This window comes from Gadus morhua, chromosome 3, assembly GCF_902167405.1.
Source record: "Gadus morhua chromosome 3, gadMor3.0, whole genome shotgun sequence".
NCBI classification, from domain to species: Eukaryota; Metazoa; Chordata; class Actinopteri; order Gadiformes; family Gadidae; genus Gadus; species Gadus morhua.
This window is the reverse complement of record NC_044050.1, coordinates 23,067,944-23,094,956: the sequence shown is the minus strand read 5'-3', so window position 1 is coordinate 23,094,956 and position 27,013 is coordinate 23,067,944. Positions and strand designations below refer to the sequence as shown.

At 44.6% G+C, this 27,013-nt stretch overlaps 3 protein-coding genes across 4 annotated transcripts; 2 read left to right on the top strand and 1 right to left on the bottom strand.

The window, feature by feature from the left end:
• The first annotated feature begins 3,368 nt into the window (after positions 1 to 3,368).
• cbx8b (chromobox homolog 8b) lies at positions 3,369 to 18,898 on the top strand. Its single transcript, XM_030352374.1, has 11 exons — positions 3,369 to 3,821; positions 4,021 to 4,064; positions 4,504 to 4,569; positions 5,883 to 5,949; positions 6,595 to 8,087; positions 9,051 to 9,077; positions 15,711 to 15,816; positions 16,283 to 16,326; positions 16,674 to 16,739; positions 16,877 to 16,943; positions 17,429 to 18,898. Exons 1-11 carry the CDS (start codon positions 3,753 to 3,755, stop codon positions 18,308 to 18,310), a joined length of 2,931 nt encoding a protein of 976 aa, XP_030208234.1. The 5' UTR covers positions 3,369 to 3,752; the 3' UTR covers positions 18,311 to 18,898.
• A 1,007-nt stretch (positions 18,899 to 19,905) lies between these two features.
• LOC115540592 (uncharacterized protein C17orf67 homolog) lies at positions 19,906 to 22,850 on the bottom strand. Its single transcript, XM_030352025.1, has 4 exons — positions 22,693 to 22,850; positions 21,325 to 21,425; positions 20,338 to 20,467; positions 19,906 to 20,171 (listed from the first exon to the last, which is right to left on the bottom strand). Exons 1-3 carry the CDS (start codon positions 22,745 to 22,747, stop codon positions 20,351 to 20,353), a joined length of 273 nt encoding a protein of 90 aa, XP_030207885.1. The 5' UTR covers positions 22,748 to 22,850; the 3' UTR covers positions 19,906 to 20,171; positions 20,338 to 20,350.
• Positions 22,851 to 23,470: 620 nt separating this feature from the next.
• On the top strand, positions 23,471 to 26,293 carry LOC115540858 (uncharacterized). Of its 2 annotated transcripts, XM_030352454.1 has the most exons (8): positions 23,471 to 24,778; positions 24,872 to 24,942; positions 25,192 to 25,368; positions 25,611 to 25,669; positions 25,747 to 25,809; positions 25,900 to 25,962; positions 26,053 to 26,184; positions 26,268 to 26,293. In XM_030352454.1, exons 1-8 carry the CDS (start codon positions 24,606 to 24,608, stop codon positions 26,286 to 26,288), a joined length of 759 nt encoding a protein of 252 aa, XP_030208314.1. In that variant the 5' UTR covers positions 23,471 to 24,605; the 3' UTR covers positions 26,289 to 26,293. The 2 variants fall into 2 exon arrangements, with proteins under 2 accessions (XP_030208314.1, XP_030208313.1); XM_030352453.1 differs by lacking the exon at positions 26,268 to 26,293 and having other exon boundaries at positions 26,053 to 26,261.
• Positions 26,294 to 27,013: the final 720 nt, after the last annotated feature.

Genomic DNA, 27,013 nt, shown 5'->3' with positions numbered 1-27,013 from the left:
CCTAAACAAGTGAGTCTTCATTTGACCCTTTAAACAGTCCACACTCACAGCACATCTCATGCTGGTTGGCACGTCTCTGTGGGCCTCTGTGTGCTATACTGCAGGTCGTTCTCCCCTTCAGAGAGCTGGTGGTGCCCCCCTTCAGACAGGTGTTGGTTCTCCCGTTAGAGAGGTGGTGGTCCCCCCCTTCTGAGAGTCGGTGGTACCAGGGTATTTATGGCTCTCCTGTATTGCTCGTGTTACCTTCGCTGTGTTGAAATATGTTAAGAACTGTGAAGAAATACACTTTAAAAGGATTATAGACATTTCGGTCACTCATTCAACAGGGATTATTTTCTTCTTCCTCCGAAAAGCTGCTGTACAAACACTCTTTCAGTGTGTTGTGGCGGGGCGGGGATGGTGGGGGGGGGGGGGGGGGGGGGGATCTGATATGTATGTTGTGTTGAAAACTCCCCATCGACGGAGTGACACATGTTGATGTTTTTTTAAACAACTGTCATTTCCAAGTTTGCCGGGTCATGCTCGATGACACGTGTTGACAGATTGAATCCTCTTTTAGACTTAAAGACAACCTGAGCCCCTTCCCTCAAAGACCCCCTCCCCCCTCTGCGGCACGCGGGGCTGTAATTCCCGGTGTATTCTGTGCTCGGACCAGCAACCAATAAGACGAGACCGATCTGCTTCTGCGCAAGAGCACAACGACCATGGCACGTGTTTTCTACACAGTGCTGCCGGTGTTTCGCGCAATCAAATAACAAAGCGGAGGCCAACCATTAAAATAAGGAAACTCTAGATTGGTATCTAGGGAAAAGGTATAAAAAAAAACAATGAAATGAATTACTTTACAATGAATAAACTGAAAGAGGATTTAAAGTGGGAGGTCACACCATAATCAAAAAGACAAACATTATAACTCATAAACTGGTCGGTTAATTGTCTCGTACCGAGTGATTCTGTCCCCGCTATGGGGGCATTACGGGATGGGTTGAGCCAAATGTTAAAACGTTGATGGATCTCAGTGTCAGTCGACTAGACGTACGGCCTAAAGCTTCGAGGAGAATAACGCAACTTGCGTAATGAATGTGTTTTCTTATTCTGTTATCCCTGCTGATAAGTTATTTTCCCATGTTTGAAGTTAAGCTCTTGCGTGGGAAAAAAAATAGCTTTACACACTGGGAGTAATAATTAGCCTATTGTCTTAAGGTTTCGGACTTTCCTTACTTGTTTATTTCCCGTTAGTTAATAGAGCAGTCGTGTATCAGCCACATTGCCACCACCACAAGGTTACAGGTATCTGGACATTGAATGTCACCAGAATCTCACCCTTTACTCTTATGCTTTCCAATAGTTTCGATGATCAACCGCTCAGCATTGTTTAACCCGGATTGAGCGGTCCACCTCAACGCTCACACAGGGCGGTGTATTAATACGCGCACGCACGTGGACGAGCTCATTCCGTCCCCCCGACACGTGCTTCACACACACCCGCACGCACACACACACACACACACACACACACACACACACACACACACACACACACACACACACACACACACACACACACACACACACACACACACACCACACACACACACACACACACACACAGTCTCAGAAGGACGACGTTACCCCTAGCATTACCTTTTATTATGCGACGCCTCCGTATTTATTTATTTATGAATGTCAACTCCCAAGCCCAGAGGTGACTCTGCGTTACTAATGTAGGAGTCACGTACACTCGCAATTGCCAGGCATAAATAACGCCTATACTTGTCAATATTCTATTAATATAGATGTACAACAATTCTCCTGTCGTAATTATTAGTGCTCTCTGTTCATCATCGGCCATTTCTAAGGAACTGATATCTATCTGCCCGTTGGTGGTCGGGAGGCAGCCCGTTGCAACACAATGTCAACCAACGGTATTGGCGCACCGTGAAGGTTTTTTTAACCAACATTCACATGGAGTAAACAAACAGACAAACAACAGGCTGGTTAATGTGATATTTTGCTGTGGTTTGTATAGGCTCCCCGTGTCCTTATAAGGAAGGGCAGTCGTGCCCGTCTGCAATAGGCTGAACATGAACCGCTATTAACCGTTTCACTCCCGAATTTTATTAGGGGACCAATTTGAAACGGTATCAAGTGTGATGCATATGCTTATTCCTATGGGTGTGTGTCTCTGTGTGTGTGTGTGTGTGTGTGTGTGTGTGTGTGTGTGTGTGTGTGTGTGTGTGTGTGTGTGTGTGTGTGTGTGTGTGTGTGTGTGTGTGTGTGTGTGTGTGTGTTGTGTGTGTGTGTGTGTGTGTGTGTGTGTGTGTGTGTGTGTGTGTGGTGTGTGTGTGTGTGTGTGTGTGTGTGTGTGTGTGTTTGTGTGAGAGAATACGTGTGTGCATGTGTGTGTGTCTGCGTGCGTTCCTGCGGACGTGTGTGGGTGCGTGTGGGTGGGTGTGTTTGTGTGTGTGTGTGGTGTGTGTGTGTGTGTGTGTGTGTGTGTGTGTGTGTGTGTGTGTGTGTGTGTGTGTGTGTGTGTGTGTGTGTGTGTGTGTGTGTGTGTGTGAGTGGGTGCTTGCGGGCGAGTATTTGTTTGTTTGAACGTGTGTATGTGTATTTGAGCATGTGTGTGTGTGTGTCTCTATATTTGCCGGAGGTAGCAATAACCTTCGCTTGTGACAACGTGAAAACGAGTGTTGAGCGGTCGGGTTTCAGGACAGAGGTTCAGTCTATATGCTGTCGTAACCCGGGCCGTTTTAGTTCTGACAGTCCCACCAGAGACCCCCGAACAGCCGCCGGTGATCAGCAACCACAGCCCTGATGAGCTGGAGGACTCCTTCGGGACTCCCTCACACACACACACACACACGCACGCACGCACGCACGCACGGACGCACGCACGCGCGCACGCACACACACACACACACACACACACACACACACACACACACACACACACACACACACACACACACACACACACACACACACAGCTAGGTGTTTAGGTGACACGGATGGGATGGATCATATCGATGCTCATTCCAACCGAACTAACCGTTCATAAGCGAAATAATTTCCGGATATTTGCCTTTTAATTAGGCTACTACGTTTGATGCATGTGCATTGAGAGGAAAACGATAAGTCCTGGCTTTATCAGGCCAATTATGTATCACGGAATCAGCCGTTTCAAATTATTTATTATAAAACTAAACCGTGCTTCTGGGTTTCATTTAAACGCCTCACAATTCACCATTCGTGTGCCAGGTCGATTCAACCAATCGTTTGTCGTCTTCTTGTGCATATTTGGCCCCATCTCTTCTCCCTTCCCATTTCATTTCGCTCGCTCGCCACATTTTTCATTGACACGAGCGAAGGAGACACACTGAGCGCGTCCCAGCCTCCCGAAACCTCCTCCTCCCGCCTCTCTGACGTCACGTCGATGGCCATTTGCATGAAGGCTTTTTCTGCTGCAGCCTCCACCACTCCACTCCGCTCCGCTCGTGCGCAAACCGTCTCACACAGCCGCGGAGAGCCGACCCATCCCGACCCATCCCGACCGGGCCGAGTCAGATCGAGACCGAAAGTGAGGGGGGAGAGTGAGAGACGACGCTAAACGAGGGATCGTGGTTGCATGAGGCTTTTTCTCCTTGAAGAGGATCAGAAACACGGGCTGCAGCTGGTTCGACGGATACCGCACGACCGAGCGAACCGAGGCAGTCCGCTCCCCCCCCCCCCCCCCCCCCCCCCCATCAGACATGGAGCTGCCCGCCGCGGGGGAACACGTCTTTGCGGTGGAGAGCATCGAGAAGAGGAGGAATAGAAAGGTCCGTGCGTGCTCACGTTTTTGGGATATCGGAGGTTTGACGCGTAAGGGATCGCGGGCCAGGAGAGAGCCTTGTCGCAAGGCGTGTTATTCCCCGTTGGATAGCCTCGGGATTTCTCTGTACGATTTTATTGGGATCATTTGGATTGGATTCACGGTGCTGGAAGGTGTCGCTCATATGCTGTTGTCTTTTCTTGCAGGGGAGGGTCGAATACCTGGTCAAGTGGAGGGGATGGTCTCCAAAGTAAGTGGACTCAGTGAAAATATGTTTAAAAAAAAACACCTCGAAAACAATGCGTGTGCGCGTGTGTTTTTGAATGCGCGCGCATGTTGACTATTGCGCGTGCTTGACGTGTTTGCATCTTCCGACGTGGTGGTTCAACTCTAGTCGGCGAATGAACAATCAGGCCTTTCTGGCCACCGTCCTGAGGAAGTTGTTAACGCCTTGCCCCACTGACACACACACACACACACACACACACACACACACACACACACACACACACACACACACACACACACACACACACACAACAAACACTATTTATATATATTGGATACACACACACATATATATATATATATATATATATATATATATATATATATATATATATATATATATATATATATATATATATGCAATAGCAGCTGCCTCCACTCACCCCTCCCACTTTACTCAGGTACAACACCTGGGAACCAGAAGAAAACATCTTGGACCCAAGACTCTTGGATGCCTTCAAAGACAGGTGCGTTATGAACGTGAACACCTTCATCTAAATATGGCTTTAAAACTATTTCATTTGCAGATCCAGCAATATAGCGAAGGACAAGTTCCTGCAGCAGACACAGACCACACTTACACCGTAATAATAATTATTGTCGTTTGCCTGCCTGATGTGGAAGCAAAAGCTGGAACTAGATGCCTGCAAAAAAGCCAACAATGTCACTCTGACTTAATCTGTCAATTTGACTTCCTGCAATGGCCACAAACTGCCATCACATGTTTGCTGTTGTCACATCTTGAGGGACTTCTATCAAGGCCAAAACCTTGTGTAAAAATGGTCAGAAGCCTTCTCCTGTCCCCTTCTACTGCCCTGGAGTCACAAAAACATGTGTAGGGGTCAGGAATTACAGAATTATAGCGAAGCATCGCGTTAAACATCTGTTTCTGCCATTTGTGCCGCACTAAAGGAGAGAGTTTTTATGGAAACTAATTGTGCCTCTCCCCAGGGGGGGCAAATTGTCTGAATGCCAGACTATGAAAATACACTGAGTCGTCATGGTAATTAGATGTGAGGGAGACGCGTGGGCCAGGGGGGGGGGGGGGGGGGGGGGTTGAATTACTGCTTCAGAGTAGGGCCTGAACAAACGCCTTGGTTAAAAGAAAGAGAAATAAAGCTCCCTAGATCATGACATACATTCATTTATTTGAGGGTGGAAACTAAGTCAACTGTAATTAAAAGCATGCAGAATCGGACAATACAGTATATATGTATGTAGTATGATTGGACTAAATAAATATCACTTGTCATATAAAGAGGCTTGACCCTCCATTGACTTTTTATGACTAAAGGGACACAATAGGAACATATTGTTGTAAGATAATAATAGTACATTTGAGTATGTCAAAAAAAATATGCAAAACTAAAGATGGCCTGATAGCTCTTTTAAAAAGGCTTACAATTGCCATGTAATTACACTTATTAAAGGTACAGTAGGTAATTTGGGATAAGCAGCCAGAGTTATGCCAGATATTTAAGGTATGCCACCAAAACAATCCCAACCCTCCCTTCATGATTCCCTCACAAGCTGCCCCCCCCCCCCCCCCCCCGGAGTCCCCCTGCCCTCTGGAAGACTCCGTATAAGCCATCCAATAATTTCTTACAAGTCAAATAAAATGATGGGATGTTGTTATTACAGGCCCAGGGACAGCCACAGATACCAGATTTACAGAGCATTCAACTAATATGACAAAATACGCTTGTAAATGAAAATGCCAACTCTAGCTTTAATAGGTTTCCACGGTGATTAATATTTTTTTAATTTTCCCCCTCCGAAGAGAAGGGCAAGATCAGCTGATGGGATATCGCAAAAGAGGACCAAAGCCCAAACATCTTCTAGTTCAGGTAAGAGTAACATGAACCAGGGATTTCAAAACTACAGTTATAAAGGATTAGTACATTTACAGTTACACTGAATCTGACACTCCAAATAAATATTTGACAGAAGACATGGCATTATCCATTATAAACTTATACAAACCTAGCGATGCATGCTAAATCAGGGGGAACGAATTACATTTAAATCATCAATCATGGAAAAGGGCAAAAGGCCAGTGGAACCCCTGAGATGAGGGTTTGTGTTCCTGTCAGGACGGTGTGGGTGTAACACATTGGACAAAGTCAGTGATGGGACACAAAACATCCAGTGACATTCCTCTGGGCTGGGGCCACAGCCATGGAAGCTGCCCTGAATGGTGAAAGCGACTCACACATATGAACATGTGACTTGCTTGGGCCCCAGAGTTGACAGGGTTTCCTCAACAATGACTGTCAACTACCAGAAAACCATGCTTTCACATCTTAAACTAGTTTTTGTTCAGCTTCAGTTGAGGATGAGTTACTATTGCACCATGGGAACAATTGTTATAATAATGAACATAAATGTGTCTCTTGTGGACAAATTTGCTGTGTAATTAATTTTAAAACAAGATGAGTCCTTGTCTTTACCATACTGACGCCCCAATCCTTAATCAACGGCTCTTTCGTCAGGTGCCATCCTTTGCTCGGAGATCCAGCATCCTGTCTGATCTTCAGGAGGCCTCCCTGAACGAGGACAGCTGTCAGAAGACGGCCCCCATCCATATGCTGCACTCCCAGAGCCAGCAGTACCAGCTGAACAGCAAGAAGCACCACCAGTTTCTGCCACTGGGCAAGGACGCCGAGCAGCAGGCCAATGGCAAGAAGAAGTTCTACTACCAGCTCAACAGCAAGAAGCACCACCCCTACCAGCCCGACCTCCGGATGTACGAGGCCCCCCACCTGAAGCCCAGAGACGCTAAGGTTCCAGAGGTGGCTAACCAAGCCTGGAACCTTCCTCCGGCATTGCAGCAAAAGTGGGTTCGTGACAAGGACTCCGGCTGCCTGACCAAAGTCAAGGACATCACCATGGAGCTGAAGAAACTCCCAGCGGATCTCAATGGACATAAGGAGCCGGAGAAAGTACAGCCCTCCGCTGAGAAAGACAATCCGTCACCGCCGAGTTCTGTGAGCAACGGCAAGCTTAAGATTGTCAAAAACAAAAACAAGAACGGACGGATTGTTATCGTCATGAGCAAGTACATGGAGAGCGGCATGAAGACGGCAAAGATAAAGAACGGGGACTCTAAAACGGTGGACGAGCCTACGCCCGACGAGGAGAGTATCGACAACGAGGTCGAGAAGATGAAACTCATCAAGAAGCTCGGGCTCATGAACGGATTTGCAAAAAACCTCAAGGACAAACCCAAAGTTTCCCGTGCTGAGAACGGCCATACAGAGACGGACCCGCCTCTTGAAGCAAAGGCCCAAGTGACGGAGCAGGATAAGCAGGAGGAGGTCGGGGGTCAAACACCTCCTCTATTGGATCAGCCTTTACAACTGACAACCGGAGCTAACCTGATCACGGGGCGTGCGGACGAGGCGGTTCCCTGCCTGTCCGAGAGTGGACGGAGCCATGAAGGACTCAAACGGCAGTCTTCTGCCATGGACAATGAGGACCAACCAGGAGGCAGTAAGAGATTTTTGAGCTCCAGGATAAGCACACCACACACGTTGTCGTCACCACCTCAGAGTGCAGTCGAAGACCAAAATGCCTTTACCGCGGGTCAGTACACCAACCGGGAATACGGATATACCGAGCAAGAGGAACCCATTGATTTGAGCGTGGTGAGGACCAGGCCTGAGGCTGTGATCCAGACTGAACTCTGTACGGAGACTGAAACCGTAACACAAGCAGACACAGAAACACTGTCCGAGGCCCAGTCGCCCACACTTCCAGAGGAAACATCAGGGAGCGACCCCACCTTGGAAACACAGAACCACACTCTCAGCCCCAGTCATAGTAAAGAGCAGCCGTTCCAGAGTCATAGTAAAGAGGAATCGATCCAGAGTCATAGTGAAGAGGAGCCCTTCCCCGCGTTCAAGCCTTTCCTGGGGAATATCGTCATTACGGACATTACTACTAACTGTCTCACTGTCACGTTTAAGGAGTATGTGACGGCGTAGCACAACCCGTGGTTAATTCGGCGTACCGACTACGATGTGTATATTTGTCTTATGTTGTACATGCAATATATGGTATTTTTGGATGCTTGAATGTACAAAAGAGCAATTATGTTTCTTGTTTTTTTAACCGTCTTGCTTTACCTTGATCCCTTGTTTGAATGGTTGACATTTATGGTGATTTCTTACACGCTTCGGCCGTTACTACTACTGGTGATCTGATCATATGCAGTATCTGATTTAAGCTCTTATAACTGAAAGAAAGGTTTTTTGACCAATCTTCTATCAGCGAATAAGCACTTAATCTTGTAAATAATCAACTTTTTAGGGTTTGAATTACTTTGTCATTAATACACTCAATTCTACATCAAAATGTGTGCGAAGAATTTTGGAAGGACAAATTCTATGAAAGAAAATGGTAAAATACACTGTGTGTGTGTGTGTGTGTGTGTGTGTGTGTGTGTGTGTGTGTGTGTGTGTGTGTGTGTGTGTGTGTGTGTGTGTGTGTGTGTGTGTGTGTGTGTGTGTGTGTGTGTGTGTGTGTGTGTGTGTGTGTGTGTGTGTACACGACGTTAGCTGCGTCCGTGCGTGTGTGCGTGTCGTTTGGTGCGTTCGTTTGTGTGTCACAACACGGACCAGTGCATACAGACGCACAGGTCGTTTAACAGAAAGCATGCTGCCTGGACCTCTCAGGCGATAGTTAGACAAGATGAGGAACCCTGAGAACCATGTTTAATGTTATTTGTCATGAAAAAGAGTCAATGGAAATCGTTGCTTTAAGATTAAATATAAATGGGCAAGGTATATGCTTTTTTTGCACAGGTCTTTATTAGTCTGTTCGTTGTCGGGTATGCTCTCAGTAGGCTACCCTAAATTGAGCACAATTCACATCCATTAAAGCGTTTGTAACAAATCTTGGACCACGGCATTGGCGTTATCTTGTTCTGCATGCTATCACCACTCAGTGGCTCCGAAGAACTCGAGTTCAGAAGGTTAGCCCGTTTCTAATCAAAGGCCTTCTCTTTGTTCTCACGGTAATGTAAACCCCGCACATAAACACTCCATGCACGGAGCTCTCTGCCGCGGGTCTTTCCCATGACCGTGGTTCAGTGTAGGCCTGCACGTTTAGTAATGTTTTATATGGCGTGACATTCGATGTCTGCAACATTGAAACCTATCCCACGCTACTGTAGGCCTATATAAGGCGGAGGACCCGTATGGTGCAACCCATGAGTCGATTTGATTTGGGGAAATCATTTCAGGAGGGGACTGGATGCCCGGGGGGTGGTGTTTTAACGTAACTTTAAGAATTGTCATTCGAGCCGCCTTCTTATTTTGTGTCGGAAAATAGTGTCGGCTTTCGGCGACCCGTTTGTCAGTGCAAACCTTCTTCTGCCCGCCAGCACGCTGCAGCGTTTGACCTTGTCTCTCCGACACCCTCAGCGCGCCTCATGTGCAGACCGCACACCGCACTCTAGAATAATAATTTAACTAATTTATTCTGTAATGTAATGTTATTATTAGCTGATTGTTTATCGTACATCCTACCAGGGGAGACCCCGAGGAATCCCATCAACGACGACGTTCCAAACTTTCGGATATGGAGACAACCAATTAATGGGCCCTTTTCCCAGTAGGAAGAACACGGGTGTAATACAAATACACAACAATAATTATGGGTCTGTTCGAGGTTTGGCAGTGAACCGGTAGACACAACTAGAGTAAATACACCCCGACCATGGGGGGAGGAGCACGTAATAATAATGATAAACCTACAGGAAGTTACTTTACTCTACTATCGACGAGCGGTAAAAATACATTCAAAATATCTAAGTCGGCCGACAATTGTGTAGATTCTAAAATCCCAGAGAGAAGGATGGTCCGCGTTATGCTGGCGTGTGCAGATATGAGCATGCGACTCAGCCCGTGTGTCGTTCTGTGAGGGGTGATCCTAACAAGGGGTGTCCGGATCAGAACAGGACCTGCTAGCGTCCCCAGCTGTTCCCTCACCCTCCCAGCCTCCTAACCCGGGCCTTCACGGGCTATTTCCAGCCACCGACGAGTTTGGATGGATATAAATAATTGTTATGGCTTGAATGAGCCCTTTTTATGCAGGCTCCCTCAATGCGCCAGTTGCTCTGTTGTTATATGTTATATGCATGCATGGGATATAAAGGCCAAGCCTGTTTATAATGTGGGGTACTTTGTGACTCTCATGATTAAAAACAGCATTATAGAGAACAAATTCACACAAAATAAAAGCAATCAATAGGCCTTATGCATGGTAGACCTCAGGTTATTGGTCGTCTACTATCCCAGCAAATGAGAGCGACTCAACAGTACCGTGACCTCCGACAATAATCATCTCATATTTAGGTGACATAAAATAGCGCAACTTTCGTTTGAGAATCATTTAATTTAGACATGGTTCAAACTAATTCGCAACCTGTCCTGACCCTTGCGAAACAAGTAATGAGTCAATCAAACATAATTTCAATTTTTTTATACACATTTTCCCTTCATTTAAGTCTGTTCTTCATGTAAATGTCTTTAATATTGACGCGCTACGAACAAAACACCTTTCGGGTACCGTGCACCTTAAAATCCGGAGGAATAGCCTACTCAACAATACGTTTTATTGATGATCTAAATATATTTTAAATGGTATCCGTATAGGGATCGCTCTACGATCGCTCTATACGGATACCAAGCCACGAATAATAGATCCCGCATTACGGATGCAAAGACACGAAGAATAGATCGACTTTAACCCACAATATTGAGACGAAGCCGCGTACAAGTAGCCTATAAGCGGGTTGGCGCGCGACTCGGAGAACGTCTCCCGCGCCGCGCGTGATGCAGACCGACGACGCGGCCGGACTCCAAACGCTCTGTGCGCGTGCTGGTGAGGAGGAAAACAGAAAATGTCCGTCCTCCGCAGACTGTTCTCTGCCGACCGTCCGATTCGTTCTCTCTCGCAGCTCCCCGAACCCTCGGTAACGACCTAGAAATAATTTAACATGTAACAAAATAGGCCTACATCCTGTTTCCTTTTGATTGTTTTCTTTAGTTGTTTTAATGGTTTAATGTTTAAAAACATTTAACCTTTTTGCCCTTTTGTAACTTCCATGAGAACAGGCCTATCTTGATTTAACCCGAATTTCTTTCGTTTGTGTGAAGATAGGTCCAGCGTAGCTTTAGTTTATCTAGGTTCACACTTTTTTTTAGCGTGAACCTAATTGAACGTCCAGCCTCTCCTCCCTTCGCGTCCGTCCGCCCTGGATCAGTCAAGGGGCGGCATGTGGCTCGAGATGGATCGGGTTGACTTGCAACCGGATGGTTGACAGTTCGATCCCCGGCACCTAGCTGAGTGTCGAGATGACATTGAGCAAGAGAACTGCTCCCTACGAGCTGGCTGTCAGTGTGTGGCTGACCCCGCCGTTGGTGTGTGTTTTTGTGCATAAATGGGTGAAAGTTACGCAATATTGTAAAGCGCTTTGGCCCCTTCAGAAAAGTGCTAATTCATTCCTTTTACCTGCATGCCTGTCCGGTCTGGTTCAGTCATGAAGGTATGGCCTGGATGAGTTATATGTTGAACCATTGGATCTGAGTCACTGTTTGAACCCAATAGGAGGTGGATAGCAGTGACTGTCCCGCCGTTTTGCAGTTGGTTAAAGTTAATTGATGGGGTCGCCGGGGCTGGTTTTAGGAAAGAGTTCCTTGGTCTAGGCTACAGAACAGACGACGCCATATTTACCTGAACAATTTTGTAAGTTAAATTCGTCACTGGGATATTCCTATTTACTATAGCCTATCTTTGCAGGGAAAGGGTTGCCTGGAGTTTGATGGGCGCAGTGACAGATCTTCTGACGGTCGATCGCACGACATGTGAGTTGCTGTACTGCAGTTGATTACCTTAAAGGGGACCTATTACGCACTTTCGACTTTTATGACCTATAAACGTTGTTATAATGATTGATAGTCATGTTTAACCATACACAAAAATCGATGTAGATTTTCGGGAAACTATTCCTCTCATCCGGGCGCTTTCAGCATTCTCTGTCAACGCTCGGTTTCGTCCTCTCCGCCCCCTCGCCCCCCTCCTGCCAACCCAACTCCGTTGTGATTGGTTACCTGAAGCGCGCGCGGGCAGATTTGACCAGGCATATGGGGGCGCGGCAGGAGTGCCTCCACGCAGATGATTTCCCGGAAATGTGAACAAGTGAATCGCAAAAGTTGTCCCGAGTGTTTAGCGCTCTGCACACACCCCAGACTGTCAGCAGGGGATACGTCGAAAGGCATGTAGGCTACGTCATTATTTGACACTTTAGTATGTTTAAACATGACTATCAATCATTCTAACAACGTTTATAGGTCATAAAAGTCGAAAAAGCATAATAGGACCCCTTTAATAACAGGGCTTATTCCCTTATAAACAGGCCTTAATAACAGGCATTATCACCTTATTAACAGGCCTTATCAATTTATTAACATGCCTTATTAACCTGCCTTGTTCCCTTATTTAACACGCCTTCTTCTTATTAACCGGCCTTATTACCTTATTAACAGGCCTTACCTTATGAAAATGCCTTATTGCCTTATTAACATACCTTATTACCTTATTAACAGGCCTTAATAACAGGTCTTATTACCTTCTAAACAGGCCTTATTATTAAGTGGCCTTATTAATAGGCCTAATAACCTTATTAACAGGCCTTTACCTTATTAACAGGCCTTATTAACAGGCATTATTACATTATTAACATGCTTTATTACCTTATTAACAGGCCTCATTAGCAGGCCTTATTACCAACAGGCCTTAATAACAGGCCTTATTACCTTATTAACAGGCCTTATTAACAGGCCTCATCTTATTCAAAGGCCTTAATAACAGGCCTTATTACCTTATTAACAGGCCTTAATACCTTTATAACAGGCCTTATTACCTTATTAACAGGCTTTATGACCTTATTAACAGGCCTTATTACCTTTATAACAGGCCTTATTACCTTAATAACAGGCTTTATGACCTTATTAACAGGCCTTATTTAAATGCATTATTAACAGGCCTTATTAACAGGCCTTATTACCTTATTAACGACCCTTATTAACTTATTAACAGCCCTTGTTACCTTATTAACTTGCCTTATTAATAGGCCTTATTACCTTATAAAAAGGCCTTATTACACCATTAAGAGGCCTCATTAAAAGGCATTATTACCAGGCCTTGTTACCTTATTAACAGGCCTCATCACCTTATTAACAGGCCTTATTACCCTATAAGTCCCAGCCTGCAGCGTAACGCACATTGCGTTAGGAAGCAAACTGTTGAACACATAGGCGTTAACACCTATAGGCCTCCATCTTGTCTGGTCATTTGAAAGTCATTTCAGACATCCATGGCTGAGGTCACAGGTCGGATTGGAAATAAAGAATGCATAAAGGCCTAAAAAAAAATCCTTCAGGCTCCGACCTTTATTTAAATCCATAAAGCCTAGAGTTGCACGCACATTGGCATACGGCCTAGGCAGTAAGATGGCGTGTGCAGCTCATTAGACGTAGGTATCAACAGAAAAGCTAATCCATGTTGAACCATTAGATAAGTATGCAGTCGGCGAATATCACGTTATATGTTTCTGAATTCTTTGCGTCAGTGTAAAACCGGAATTATCCTTAGACCTATATCTTATTTTATTTTCCATACGGTTGGCCGTAAAGCTGTAGACCTATTTCTGCAACCCTTTAAATAAAAGGACGAATGAAAGGCGATGAAATTATTCCACGTGAACTAATATTAAAGACTTTATATGAGAAGGACCTTAGGCCTAATTGATTGACCTGAAAAATTAGGTTTAATTTGTCTAATTGCATTGTTGATGGTTAACGTTGTTACTGATGAATGTCAGTTCACAAATCTTACGAAATCCGAATATTAAACAAAACAGACACTTCTGTCATTAATTAAAAACGAATGGCCTAAAGATATCCGGTTTTCATTGTCCGTTCCCTTTGATAGCCTTTACAATTAAAGGCCCTTATTGTCCAAATGGGAATCAATAAAAAATATTTCTCTTCTGAAGAACTACACTTCGGTTTATTTAGGGAAGAAATAGCCTACTAAACGAGGGACAAAATATCCAATAATCACCGACGTCGGCAGGCTTAAATTCCCTGTTTCCCTTGCCTATATACATTCAATATATAACCTCTAGTTTCCACGAACTTAATTATGGATAGAAAGGCTGGTTAAATATTGTAGAAATGCTTCTATCTTCGGACAGCCGTGGTATTGTCTGTAGGCTATATAAAAAGCATATTGCACTATGAGCTGCATGGCTTACCAAGTTAAATTCAACAAAATACCCTTGAAATAGGAACAAATAGTAGGCCGACAAACACTAACGTATTTTGCCTCATGATATCTAAAAATTATCGTAAATATTTAGGATACCTAGATACATCTAATTATTGTACATGCCCATATATATATATTTATTTAAGGCCATTATATTTGCCCTTTAGAGGCCAGTCTAGTTAGCATATTTGCCTATTATTATTAGACTAGACCTACTGTTTTTTAAACCATAATTAGGCCTAATTATAATTCAAAACGATATGTCACAGGCTATTCCGGCGACTGTTTCATCGCCTACAAGTAAAATATGGTTTGCATTGTTGTTTTTCCAAAAACGTGTATGAATAAATAAATAAGGCTATATTCTGCTTTAATTATCAAAAAACGAAAACTAAGGGGATACTTCAGCGTAACGCCTCATTGTTTAAAGGTTATTTTCCACACATTGTAGTGTTCTCAAAAGATACAGTTAGGCCTGAATCTCAGGTGCAAGTCATTAGTTATTTAGAATACACTTTAGAAAGCCTATAGACGGCCGTAGCTGCTTGTCGTTTTATTTCTTGTATGATGCGATAGTAAGGGTGACTTTAAAATATAATTCAAACGATGTGGCGTATTATCCAACCTTTACATGCAGCCCCGGCTGTATTTACATAATATCAACGTCGTTCATATCAGCGCCAGGTAACGTCACGACACAGTCCTACAGAGAGGAAAACCATGGAGACCTTGATGGTTCCAGTCTTTATTTTAATGGCTGATAACCACATCGCTGGATGAACTAAATTAAACGACGTGCGTCGTGCTTCCTCCCGATTCTCTTCCTTCACAATTCAACGCACTGTGTCTAGAAATGTACGTTATTGAGCAGCGAAACAAAGGTGTCGTCGTCACATCTCGGCTATCTCCGCCGCGTTTACGAACGACGAACGATGTCGAAAGAACCTTGCGCGAAATTGATCCCGACGCGCCAAAGCACAGCGACCATTTTCCCGGAGACTCCACACTCACAGCCCTCGTTCGAAGCCCCACCCCTTCACTTAGCAACCTCAAACACGTAGCAACGCCTCGACCAATGGCATGGCCGCAAACGGTCCCACCGACTGCGGTCTCCTAGCAACACTGTAAAAATGTGATGACGTCTTTTCTGTCCGGGAGTATTATGGTCTGTCGGGAATCCAGTCCGCCGCGCCGCGCCACAGACTAGGAAGCTACTGAGAAAAAAAACCCTCTTCCCTTCCCCGTTGGTTTAGCGGGCACCGAGCTAACGGCGGGAAGAAGACGTGCTTCACGCGCTTGAAGACAGCATGGAGCTGTCTGCGGTCGGGGAGCGCGTGTTCGCCGCCGAGTCCATCATCAAACGGAGGATCAGGAGGGTAAGTGGTGCCAAACCACTGGGTCCAATGCAACAACCAACCACCACGGCGCAATGAACGCAGTGGTTTCAACGTGTTCAGTGCACCACCATGCTGGTGCATTGAACACGGTGAAGCCTCTGTGTTCAATGCCCCGTGGTGGTGGTGAGGGGCTGAGTGATGGTGCATTGAACACATTTTCCCCGAGGCTAACCCGGGTGTCATGTGTTTCTGACACCGCGCAGGGTCGGATGGGGTACCTGGTGTGGCGTACTACTGTCCTGAAAGCACCACCGCCACCACCATCACTGTAGTGGTGGCGGTGGTGCATGGAACACTGTTTCCCGGAGGCTAACCCAAGTGTCATGTGTGTTTTTGTGTGTTTGTGTGTGTGTGTGTGTGTGTGTGTGTGTGTGTGTGTGTGTGTGTGTGTGTGTGTGTGTGTGTGTGTGTGTGTGTGTGTGTGTGTGTGTGTGTCAACGCGCAGGGTCGGATGGAGTACTTGGTGAAATGGAAAGGCTGGTCTCCCAAGTAAGTCGCCTTCCTTCCCTTCTTATGTCGTTTTGTGTTTTGCGATCGTTGTGGGTTGGATCCCCCGTCGGATCCCCATTTATGCACACATGACTCGCCGCATGCGTGCGGGAGCTGTCTCCTTTCGCGGGGCTGTCGTTAGCCACCGCTAGCACGGCTTGGCTTGGCAGTGGGTGTTCAGCGCTGCACGCTGAACACGTTAGCTCAGTGGCTAATGCTACAGACGGTAGCTGGGGACCGCCGGGTGGCTGTGCTCTTGCCTACAGGCTGCCTGTGCTTGGGACGTGGATCGCGTGATATCGTCGCGTGTTGCGCGGGATAAAACATGCGCCTCATGTCTACTGCAGGTACAGCACCTGGGAGCCAGAGGAGAACATACTGGACTCGCGTCTCTTCGTTGCTTTTGAGGAAAGGTAAGGGACTCATTCATAGCCTATTTTTTGGGTTTTAATCTGAGTCGATGTATTGATATAGTTCGATTCCCAATAATCAATGCCGGATGAACTTTGCACTCTTGACACGATAAATGGGTGTTGCGGTTTTGCTTCAGGGAGCGCGAGAGGGAACTTTATGGGCCCAAGAAGAGGGGCCCCAAACCGAAGACCTTCCTGGTTAAGGTGAGCAGTTACTGTGTGTGTGTGTGTGTGTGTGTGTGTGTGTGTGTGTGTGTGTGTGTTTTTGATGCTAATGGACGAAGTCATGACGCAGCTATGTTCACGGTCAGCAGCTGTGTTGTTATGATCCTCGCTCTGTGGTCACGACCTCTCTGACGCACTCCGTCGTTTAGTTATATTTAGAAAGCTAAAGCAAATATACCAGTGGCTTGGATCGCATTTGCTAAATGGAATATGAAAACATTGTGTTATTTAAGCCATGTACATATTGCTATAAAATAGAAGCTTCTAGTGGCATATTCAAAGGTCTGATTTCAATATGATGAAATACGTTCATGTCGCTTACAGTTAAAAAGGAACTAAAGTTGTTGTATTTTTTTTTTTGCTTTGTATTTATTGCTTTGTAAAATAAATCCAAAAGTAAAATTCAAATTAGCTCCTTGTGTGTAAATGTGCCACTCTGCCGGTTTGTGGTTCTGTTCCCGCAGGCTCAGACCAAAGTGCGGTCCTATGAGTTCCGGAGCGAGGCGGTCCGAGGGATGCGCATCACCTACCCCAGCCCGGAGCCCACGGCCCCCCCCCGGGCCAGGGAGGGCCTGAGGGCCGTGGTGCCCACCATCTTCCCCCCCAGCACCGTCAACCGGGGCGAGAGCGTCCGCGTCTGGGCCCCCGAGCCCGAGCGCGAACACAGAGGATCCGCAAGGCCGGGCGGCCAGGCCCCGGAGCCCAAGAAGAGGGGCCCCAAGCCCAGGCTCCAGTTCAAGATCAGCCGAGAGGGCCCGACGCCGGCGCACTCCGACCCCCACAAGAGGAGGCCGGAGGGGGGGGAGGAGGCGGCCGGCTTCACCTCCACCTCCACCCAGCGGGGGGCGCTGCTCCACGGTGACCCGGGGGCCAGGGGCTCGGCCCCGGGGCCCACGATGAAACACAGACTCCATCAGAACCGCGGGCACGCCCACAAACACCACCACCACCACCACCACCGCCATCACACCCACGTGCACCTCCGGGCCCTCCCCTATGGGGCGCCCCATCAGCAGGCGGTCCACTCGAGACCCGGGGCCGGTGTTGGCCCGGGGGCCCCAGACAGGACTACGGGGGCCCCCGGACACAGGGCCCCCGTGCACTTCAAGCACAAGTCAAAAAGCAACCTGAGCCAGCTTCGGACGGAGCTGTCGTCCGCGGTGAAGCCGGCGTTCCTGGAGAGGCTGTCTCCGACCCCCCCAGCGGGCGACGGCGAGCGGGTGAAGTGGCGGCCGTCGCTCGCCAACGTGGAGAAGGTCCTGGTGACGGACGTGACCAGCAACTTCCTCACGGTCACCATCAAGGAGAGCAGCTCCTCCCAAGGGTTCTTCAAGGATCAGAGATGATGTGTGTGTGTGTGTGTGTGTGTGTGTGTGTGTGTGTGTGTGTGTGTGTGTGTGTGTGTGTGTGTGTGTGTGTGTGTGTGTGTGTGTGTGTGTGTGTGTGTGTGTGTGTGTGTGTGTGTGTCACATGGCGTGCATACATTTTGTTGGACATATGTGTATATAGATCAAATTAAATATATCTATTATCACAATGTATATTAACATGATAGTGTGGCCCGTTTTTTGTTTCATTGAGTAGGAAGGCCGGCGTTATGTACAGAGCTTGTAAATTATAATATTTTGTAAGGATTCAGCAATCATTTTTTCTAAATTTCATACTTTTGAGTCAAACGTAGTTTTCTTATAAAAATGAATTAATCAAGGTTGGCAAAGCGATTGACCCAGCCTCTCTTTAGGGGCGGGCTCAAATATGCCTCGATTAGAAACTTCAAGTGGACTCTCATGTTCCCAACTGAAAATAATTGTTTTGCACTTTGTTTGTCCTTCATTTATGGACTAAATCGATTTAGTTGTGCAGAATAGGCCTAATTACTTTCGAATTGTATACTAAATATGCAGGAAAATAAAATAAGTTTCATGCTAAACCTATCGGTCTCTTCACGTTACTATTTTTCCAATGCGAACAAAGGCCATATGGTAAGCGGTCTGTTAATTAGGTTATGCTGTAGCCAATTAAGGCATTTTGAAGAAATTGTAAATTGCTATTAACCGTATGACGATTTAAATAGTTGAGAAATTAAGGCCTTCGTTCTAGTTTGGCGAACAGATTATTTAGACCCTACAGTCCGTTATGCCTGATATTTGAGTGTCCCAATGAAGTAGCTTGAAGTGCTGAATGAATTATTTTGGATGGTTACATGGTTAGAATTGAGGTCGAACAATTTCATTTTTTTAAAGTCTAGTTATTGAGTTTAAATATATAAGAGCCTAAAGTGCAGGGTCAAAATGACCATAGCGTGTGGGCCTAATAGGCTACAGGATGCGTTCTTTAATTTTTAATTGCATAGGCCTCTCTCCTACACTTTAAGTTGTGCACTTCATAAAAGTCAACAGAAATCAAGGTTATATTAGAAGAGGTAATATTGCCTATTGGAAGTAGACTTTAGTTTATGTCCTCGAAACCGTCAGAAATCTTCTTAAATAAATTCGGAGGTCGCGTGGCACCGCGGTAATACGATATTATTTATTCGGGTCGGAAAGGTTAAATCACAAAACAGCATGGACTAATAGTAGGCCTATTAGGCGTAATATTATTTAAAATTTTCACAGGGAACATTTTTTAATTTGTTAGTTATTTTTTATTTTTATAGCCTATTATTTTAGGCCATAAGGCTTTTTATGAGACAGTTCAGTGACTAGAACAAAATGCATTTTCTTTAAAGAAAATGAAACCGGTTAGTTCTGGAAAGAATAAAAAGACTAAGGGAGTTGACCTAAGGTTAGAAGATGTAAATCATCTGCGCTTCGCATAACAGCTTCAAATCTCTGCTTTGAGAAGAAAATCAGGCGGACAGATCTACTAATCTGGTCTCTGTCGAAAACCTGGATTAATTAAATTAATTGAGCCAATTGAATAACATTGACTGTCAAACCGATAATATAGTATTTGCATTTATTTTTTTATTAAATTCATACACATTTTCCTATGTGTTACATGAGTCAAATAGTCAGTTTAAGAGATCCCACACCTAAGGTCTAGGCTTATGCGTTTAATGTTTAGATGATATCACTCTATAGTGAATCACTTGATCGCCTGCAGGGAAACAGCCCAACATAGAAGCGCGCGCTCGTCTTTGATTCCTCATCGTTGTCTTCGTGCGTCCGTCGGGTCACGTTGTGGGCGACACCTGGACGCGGTCCTCTATGGAATAGAGGACAGAATAAGAACAAAAAATTATGTTAAATGAGCCCCTAAATCCATTTTTTTGGGGGGAAAACACCAAAGGTTTCCTCATTAAGTATTTCGAGTTAACAATTAGGCTATCGAAAAAAACCCGCGGTGACGTTACGGTTTACAGGTGACTGACCTCCAGCACGGCGCTAGACGGGGCTTCCGTAGTTGCGGTCACAGCGCGGGTAGCAGTGGGGGTTTAGCCAGTGCTCCAGGTTTGTCTCCTGAGCCCTCTGGTCCAGAGCCTGCATGTGCAGCATGTGCTCCTGGCACGAGACAGTAAACACGTTTAAATGAGCTGTGTTTGATACATGTGTTCATAGAGTGGGTGTCAGCATTTACCGGGACAGTGTGTATAAATCTGGTTTTGTAACGTTTGACGATAGTTTTTAAAATGTTTACTGCGTTTCACATAGGGAAAATGACACCAAAATTAAAAACAAAATTTCCTTATATATTCATCCATTTGGTCAGTGGTTGAAAGCCTATATAGGCCAGAAGCAATCATAATACTATAATTATATATATATAATATAATGATAATATTATTAGAATGAATTATGATTAATAAATTATAATAAATCACTTTGGGTCAGAAGATCAATGAAAGTTAGAAGAAACTTACATTTACCCCTGAACAATTATTAATAATTAGAAGCAGGGCCGTTGCACCAAATCCTGGGCCCCTATACACGAGGTACTGATGCCCCCCCCCCCCCCCTATGGGCTGGTGGAAAATTCGTTTTTTTGTTTTTTTTTGCCATGGGCCCCCCCCTCTGCCTTGGGCCCCCCCACGACTGACTCACTTTCCCCCGTCGGCCCTGATTATAAGCACTAGGTTCAAGATCCCACCATAAAGTAAATAATCTATCTAATTGATGTATAATTTGTTTTGTCTTTCTTTATTATTAGCTTGATCCATCCTTGCACCGAAATCAAATAATTAGATTTCTATTGAAATTTGAAAGAGTTCCATCAGCTGACTCTGACAAACACAAATAAAAGAAGCAGACAATATTGACGTTTTAAAGTACACAGAAAAAAAAAAATCCTTAGATGTGTCGAAATTCCAACTGTTCCTATGATGATGTAACCGTCGACCTTTGACCTCTGTGAACCTTACCCTCATTGGCTCGTCGGGGTGGCCGGCCTTGGCGGGCCGTTGCTGCCTCTTGCTGCGGAAGAGCTGCTTAGCAACGCTCTCCTTTATGATGGGATTGGCATCTGGTCATAGCAACAAAAATACAAATACACAACAACGTGTTCGCTTATGAATGTCCTTGTTATGTATATTCAACAGATCTCCTGGCAAGCAAAGTATATTCGTAAGATTTAATTCATATTCATATTGCGTGTATTTTAGCAAACATTCAGAATCCTCCTAATTATTAGCCAGAGTAGGTTAAAGATGGTCTTTATTTCAATGTTTTGGGCTTTGAGGAAAGAATGGGTTATTTAGAATGGGTTATTTGAAAATCCGGCTGCTATTTCCCAGTACTTCTAGGTGTTGGTGTGTCTTGTGCAGGATGATAAACTACGGTCAATAAGGGGCTGCTCATTCCCCAAAGCTATAGTCCCAGGGGAGGCTCCCACCACCAACCCCCCCCCCCCCCCACACACACACACACACACACACACACACACAAATACACGCACAGATGCACGCCCGCACACACATACTCACACCCCTTTCCCTCCTTCTCTCCCTCACTCTCCATCCCAGTACTCTATTAGGAGGAAAGAGTTTTTTGGGTGGGCTACAGGAAACAAAAGTGTCCATTCAGTCTCCCACCCCCCCCCCTCCCCCTCCCCCTCCTCGAACCCCTCCCTCCTCAAACCCCTCCCTCCTCGAACCTTGCCGGCAGAGCCTGTGACCCACTGGAAGAGGCTGACCCTCTCTTCCTCTCTGCTAGGAAAGGAGGGTGTGTGAGAGAATGAGGCAAGCTCGGTCAACACAAGGGCTGCGCTGTGTACCCCAAACCCCCGTAGCCCTTCCCAGCGACGTGGCAAATCACACTCTTCAAACACAGTTTGCCCTATTTAATATTATTTTGCTATGTTTTCCTGTCATGGTTCCTCTCTTTATCCTTATCTTAACTTTTAAAACCTTATCCAAATCTTTGGGATTTTTTTTATTTCTTATTGAAGCACCCATCTAATCGAATGTAATATAATTAGGTTGTGCAATTTAAAAACCAGAGAACAAATGTTGACACAAAACGACCACACAATGATGCAAACATGCATCAGCATTCTGTATCAAATGGAAAATGTATTGGCCTAATCGTTATGTCCCCCAAACATAAGATTTAACATTTCCTTAATGCTAAATAGTTTGTGTGTACATTGAGTAATACATGAAATGTAATATATATTATGCATCTATATCTATATAATTATTATTATATACATCTCAACAGAATTTTCATTCTACCTGAGTTCCAAAATGATAGACGTACAGTATATGGCTGTATTTGTTCTGTGAACCTACCTGTGTTAACTGCAGCCAAGATCAGGAAAACGAAAACCAGCACAAATGTCTTCATGTTGTCCACCTTTGCTTCCCAAGGCTGCAGTACGTAAGACACTGTCTGCAGGTCAAGGAGGCTCTACTACTGTAAGACGCTGTCTGCAGGTCGAGGAGGTTAAAACCTCCCAACGTCACTGACGCCCAGAAAAAACACCGAGATTTGAATAAAAATGGATTACATAGTAAGAATAATAATACTGAGGAATTGTAGACATTTTAATTATATTAATTTCATTTAATGTATCTTGTGCTCTTATGAACATTTGGTGCATTAATTAAATATCATAATTCCTGCGACGTATTCGTCAAGTAAATCAAGAATGTTTATCCAGGTTGTAATTTATATTTTCACCACCAGGTGGTAATGACGTTCAATTCTGTTCTATTTTTGACAGCTCAATTTCATTAACGTTATTACGTTATTAAGTTCACACCATTACTAGCACACATGCGCGGACGCACACGAACACAACAAAATACCCCAAAATACCTACACTTCAATTCAGAAACCAGAAACGTGTAGCCTAATATTTTGTTGAATTCATGGATATCGTGTTTATTTTCTTTAATTTCATACGATATGTCTCTACATCAAAGGTGGCTTAGGTATAGGCCTATATAAGATTATTGCATCAAAAACAAATATCATGGCAACAATTAATTAAAAGAAAAAAAAAAAGGAACATCGACGTTTTGAATTCGACGCGTCGAAACACGTCAAACTGCGTCATTCTTTCCATTTCCGCATACAGGCTGCTATAGCAGCGTGATAACGGACGGACAGATGTCTATGTGTTGTTTTTGACTAAAGCTGCAGAAGTATCGTCTGATGTGACATGGGACGGTTGTGAGGATGAGGCAGTGGAGGGCTGCAGCCCCCCATGGAAGGGTGAAGGAGTGACAGGAAACCAGAGCGAGGGGCTTATCTCAGCAGAGGACAGAGGCAGCTGCAGCATCCATCAGTAGGACATCACGTTGTTATAAACACGACTTAGTAGACTGACCACCAAAGCCTCTGTTGTTATCAAACATATCATTTCAACGCAGTCTTTTGATTGACGTAGCTGCTTGTGTGAGGAGTATTCAAGTGTTGGAGCGCAGAAGCAGGTGACACGGTATAGATGGGATTTATGGCTCTTTGAAGGGAGCCGGATCTTGAGGAGCCGTTCTCTTCAAAGAGCCGTTCAAAAGACTGGCTCATTAATTTATTTTTAAGAAGCTAGCCTAGTGGTAACCCTTTTTAACTGGGAAATAATCACTGGGAGGAATGATAGGGTAAGATTTGGATCAGAATTATTCAGACTTAGATCGGATATCTGAGTTTGATATATTTTAAATATTGATTATAATTTAATTTAACATGTGTTGACTAGATTTTAATGTCTGATCTGCATTCATTGTAAACATTCCACAAGGTGGTGCTATATCCCTCTGCTTTGACACTGACATCACTATTTTGGATCTAGTTTGTATACAATGTGTCGAAGTGTAAATACAGCTCTTTTCACATGTTCAGCATATATCAACTTTTTTTCACCTCTTAATTGTAGCACAATAAAAACTAAGCAGACAATGAACTTCCATGCAAAAATATAATTAACAAAAAATATATTAAAATAGAACAACTTTTACAAAACAAGTTTCTTTCAAGTATAACACTGCAGAGGACTCCTGGGGCCCGTTTCAGAAAGCAGGTTCAACAAACTCTGAGTTAAAACCTTAACTCTATGTTGACCAACTCTGAGCTGTCAAACTCTCAGAACAGTTGATAACACTTAGTTCAATCAACTCAGAGTCAAGGTAACCCTGAGTGAAGCTCTTGCATGAGGATATAAAAAGCCCTCATCAATGGAGCACAGATAACATGATTCACCATGGCAACAAGTGGTAAACAGCCTCGATCCTCCTACTTCTCCCCAGTGGAGTTGGAAATATTAATGACTGCGTATGCAGAAAGTGAGCATATATTTTTAAAAAGAAGCAATACTGTGGCAGCAGCAAAAGAGCGGGAGCTTGTGTGGCAGAAAATTGCTGACCGTGTCAATGCGTGAGTATTAATTTGAGAAAAAAAAGAAATGTTTTGTCTTGAATGTTCCACTTATTCAACAATTATATTCCATATGTGTGTCTGTGAGCACAGGTGCAACCCAACAGGCACCAAACGGACTTGGCAGCAGCTAAAGATGAAATATAAAAATGTAGTTCAAACAGGTAAGGTATAATAAAGTACAAGCAATTGTGATGTTGTTTAGCCTTCCTCATTAAACAGCATTTAGTGGCTACATTCAACATGTGATGGATATATTTAAGTAATTAGGGAAATCTGCAAAAAAAAGAGAAATCCCAACACTGCCAGTATTTAATATTGTCTCTGTGAAAGCAACACCTAAATGGCTTTTATACATACAAGTCTCCAAAGTTGTGTTTTCTGTATATATGTAAATTTGACCTCCATTATAGCTAACAGAAAAAAGGCTGAGGCCCGCAAAACAGGTGGCTGTCCACCACCACCACCTCTCACAGAGGCTGAGAAGATGGCCTTCAGTCAGAACAGTGGGCGACCCATTGCTGAGGGCATCTCTGGGGGGAGCTCATCGGACCCACCCACGCCCCAGGACACAGGGGCCTACATAAAAGGTAAGTTATTCAAACTAGATATTTCTAGTGTTCGCTCAGTAATGCCCACCCATTCATCTTAGACACAACTTGGCACACTGATTTTTCTTGTAGCAGTAGGCTACAGTTCTTTGCAATTGGCTGCTTTTGCTTTCAGATATCAATCTATTTTAAGGTGACTCAGAGTTTGAAAAATTGTGTTTAAATTAGGTGGGGCACTTTTCTGGGTAATCATCAACTGTCTAATCTTCATCTTCTATCAGTTACTGATGATGGTGTAATCTGTCTCGTGGAGTCTTCTGCCATAACAGACCTCCATGCTGTAAGTAAGTACTCTTAATATTCCACAGATTTTTCATAATTGGTAGAATATAACACAAACATTCTGTTTCATTACAGGAGGATGGTGAAGACACCTTATCAGCTGCCACAGTGAGGGAAGATGCAGAGAGGCCTGTTGAAGTATACACCTTTTTTTTTTTTTAAATAACTTTGGCTTCAGTTAATAGTGTTGTTCCACAATACAACTTGCAACTTATTTCTCTCTAACAGAGCCATGCTGGAAATTACAATGAGGAAGAAGGTCCATCAACCTCCACAGAACAGCTTACCTCAGTAAGATGTTGTTCAGCATTGACCCACAACTTACAATGACGCTAAGTAGACATGGCATTGGGAAATGTAACGTAATTTATGTTCGTATAGCTCCCTGTGAAACAACTGTATAAGGTATATTTGCAAGCACAAATCAACAAATTTCATCTGGAAATGGACCATATAAGGCTGCAGATCACAAAGACAAAAATGGAAATACAAATGCTGGACCATCAGTTAAAGGTGGGTGACGTGCCCACAGGTGGATGATTTTTAATTGTTTCAACAACAAAGGATTAACAACTGTACAAAATTTCTCCTTCTAGGAAATAAAGAAGACCTCATAAAATGAGATGCACATTGTCGTACTTTAACATTGGGGAGGTGATGGGTCAGTTAGAAATGATTGACGCATATCATGTCTCTAACAGCTCTTCCATCTCGTGCATCAGCAGGGGGGGTAGGATTAATACCTGGATCACAGGGGGAAAGAGTAGGGCATTGTTCTCCTCTAATAGTGGCAATGTTGTGGAGAACCACACATGCCACTATAATGTCACAAGCTCTCTCTGGGGTGACCCTGAGCCTACGAAGGCACTGGAACCGGGCCTTGAGTATCCCGATGGTCATCTACACTCTGGCTCGTGTCCTGCAGTGAGCCAAGTTGTAGTGTTGCTGTGGGCCAGGCTCAGGGAGGGGGTAAGGGGTCAGCAGATAGCGCTGGCAGGGGTACCCTCTGTCTCCGAATAGGTAACCATCGAACTCTCCTATGATAATACAAGATACAGTTTATTGTTTCAGTTGCAATCGGAGGAAACAAAATATTGATCATAGGATATAACTATATACTGTATATAAACTCACCATGGGCAAATCTGGCACTCAGTGTAGACTCACGAAACATTCGTGAGTCATGCACAGACCCAGGCCACTTCGCTTCCACATTGTTAATCATGTGGGCTCCATCACATATGATCTTCACAGTGGACAACAGTAATTAGCTGTATGGTGAAGTATATTTCATTTGGAATGTTAAAGGCTACTATTTAGGCCTACCTGTACATTAATGCTG

Excerpts from the sequence above, each read along its gene's own strand:
- cbx8b (XM_030352374.1), top strand. The coding sequence starts at position 3,753 with ATGGAGCTGCCCGCCGCGGGGGAACACGTCTTTGCGGTGGAGAGCATC. Across the intron at positions 9,078-15,710 it reads GAAGAACTCGAGTTCAGAAG|GCGGGAAGAAGACGTGCTTC; the intron begins GTTAGCCCGTTT and ends ACCGAGCTAACG. Across the intron at positions 16,740-16,876 it reads TTCGTTGCTTTTGAGGAAAG|GGAGCGCGAGAGGGAACTTT; the intron begins GTAAGGGACTCA and ends GTTTTGCTTCAG.
- LOC115540592 (XM_030352025.1), bottom strand. The coding sequence starts at position 22,747 with ATGAAGACATTTGTGCTGGTTTTCGTTTTCCTGATCTTGGCTGCAGTT. Across the intron at positions 21,426-22,692 it reads CTTGGCTGCAGTTAACACAG|ATGCCAATCCCATCATAAAG; the intron begins GTAGGTTCACAG and ends TGCTATGACCAG. Across the intron at positions 20,468-21,324 it reads ACCCCGACGAGCCAATGAGG|GAGCACATGCTGCACATGCA; the intron begins GTAAGGTTCACA and ends GTCTCGTGCCAG.
- LOC115540858 (XM_030352453.1), top strand. The coding sequence starts at position 24,606 with ATGGCAACAAGTGGTAAACAGCCTCGATCCTCCTACTTCTCCCCAGTG. Across the intron at positions 24,779-24,871 it reads ATTGCTGACCGTGTCAATGC|GTGCAACCCAACAGGCACCA; the intron begins GTGAGTATTAAT and ends CTGTGAGCACAG. Across the intron at positions 25,963-26,052 it reads CCACAGAACAGCTTACCTCA|CTCCCTGTGAAACAACTGTA; the intron begins GTAAGATGTTGT and ends ATGTTCGTATAG.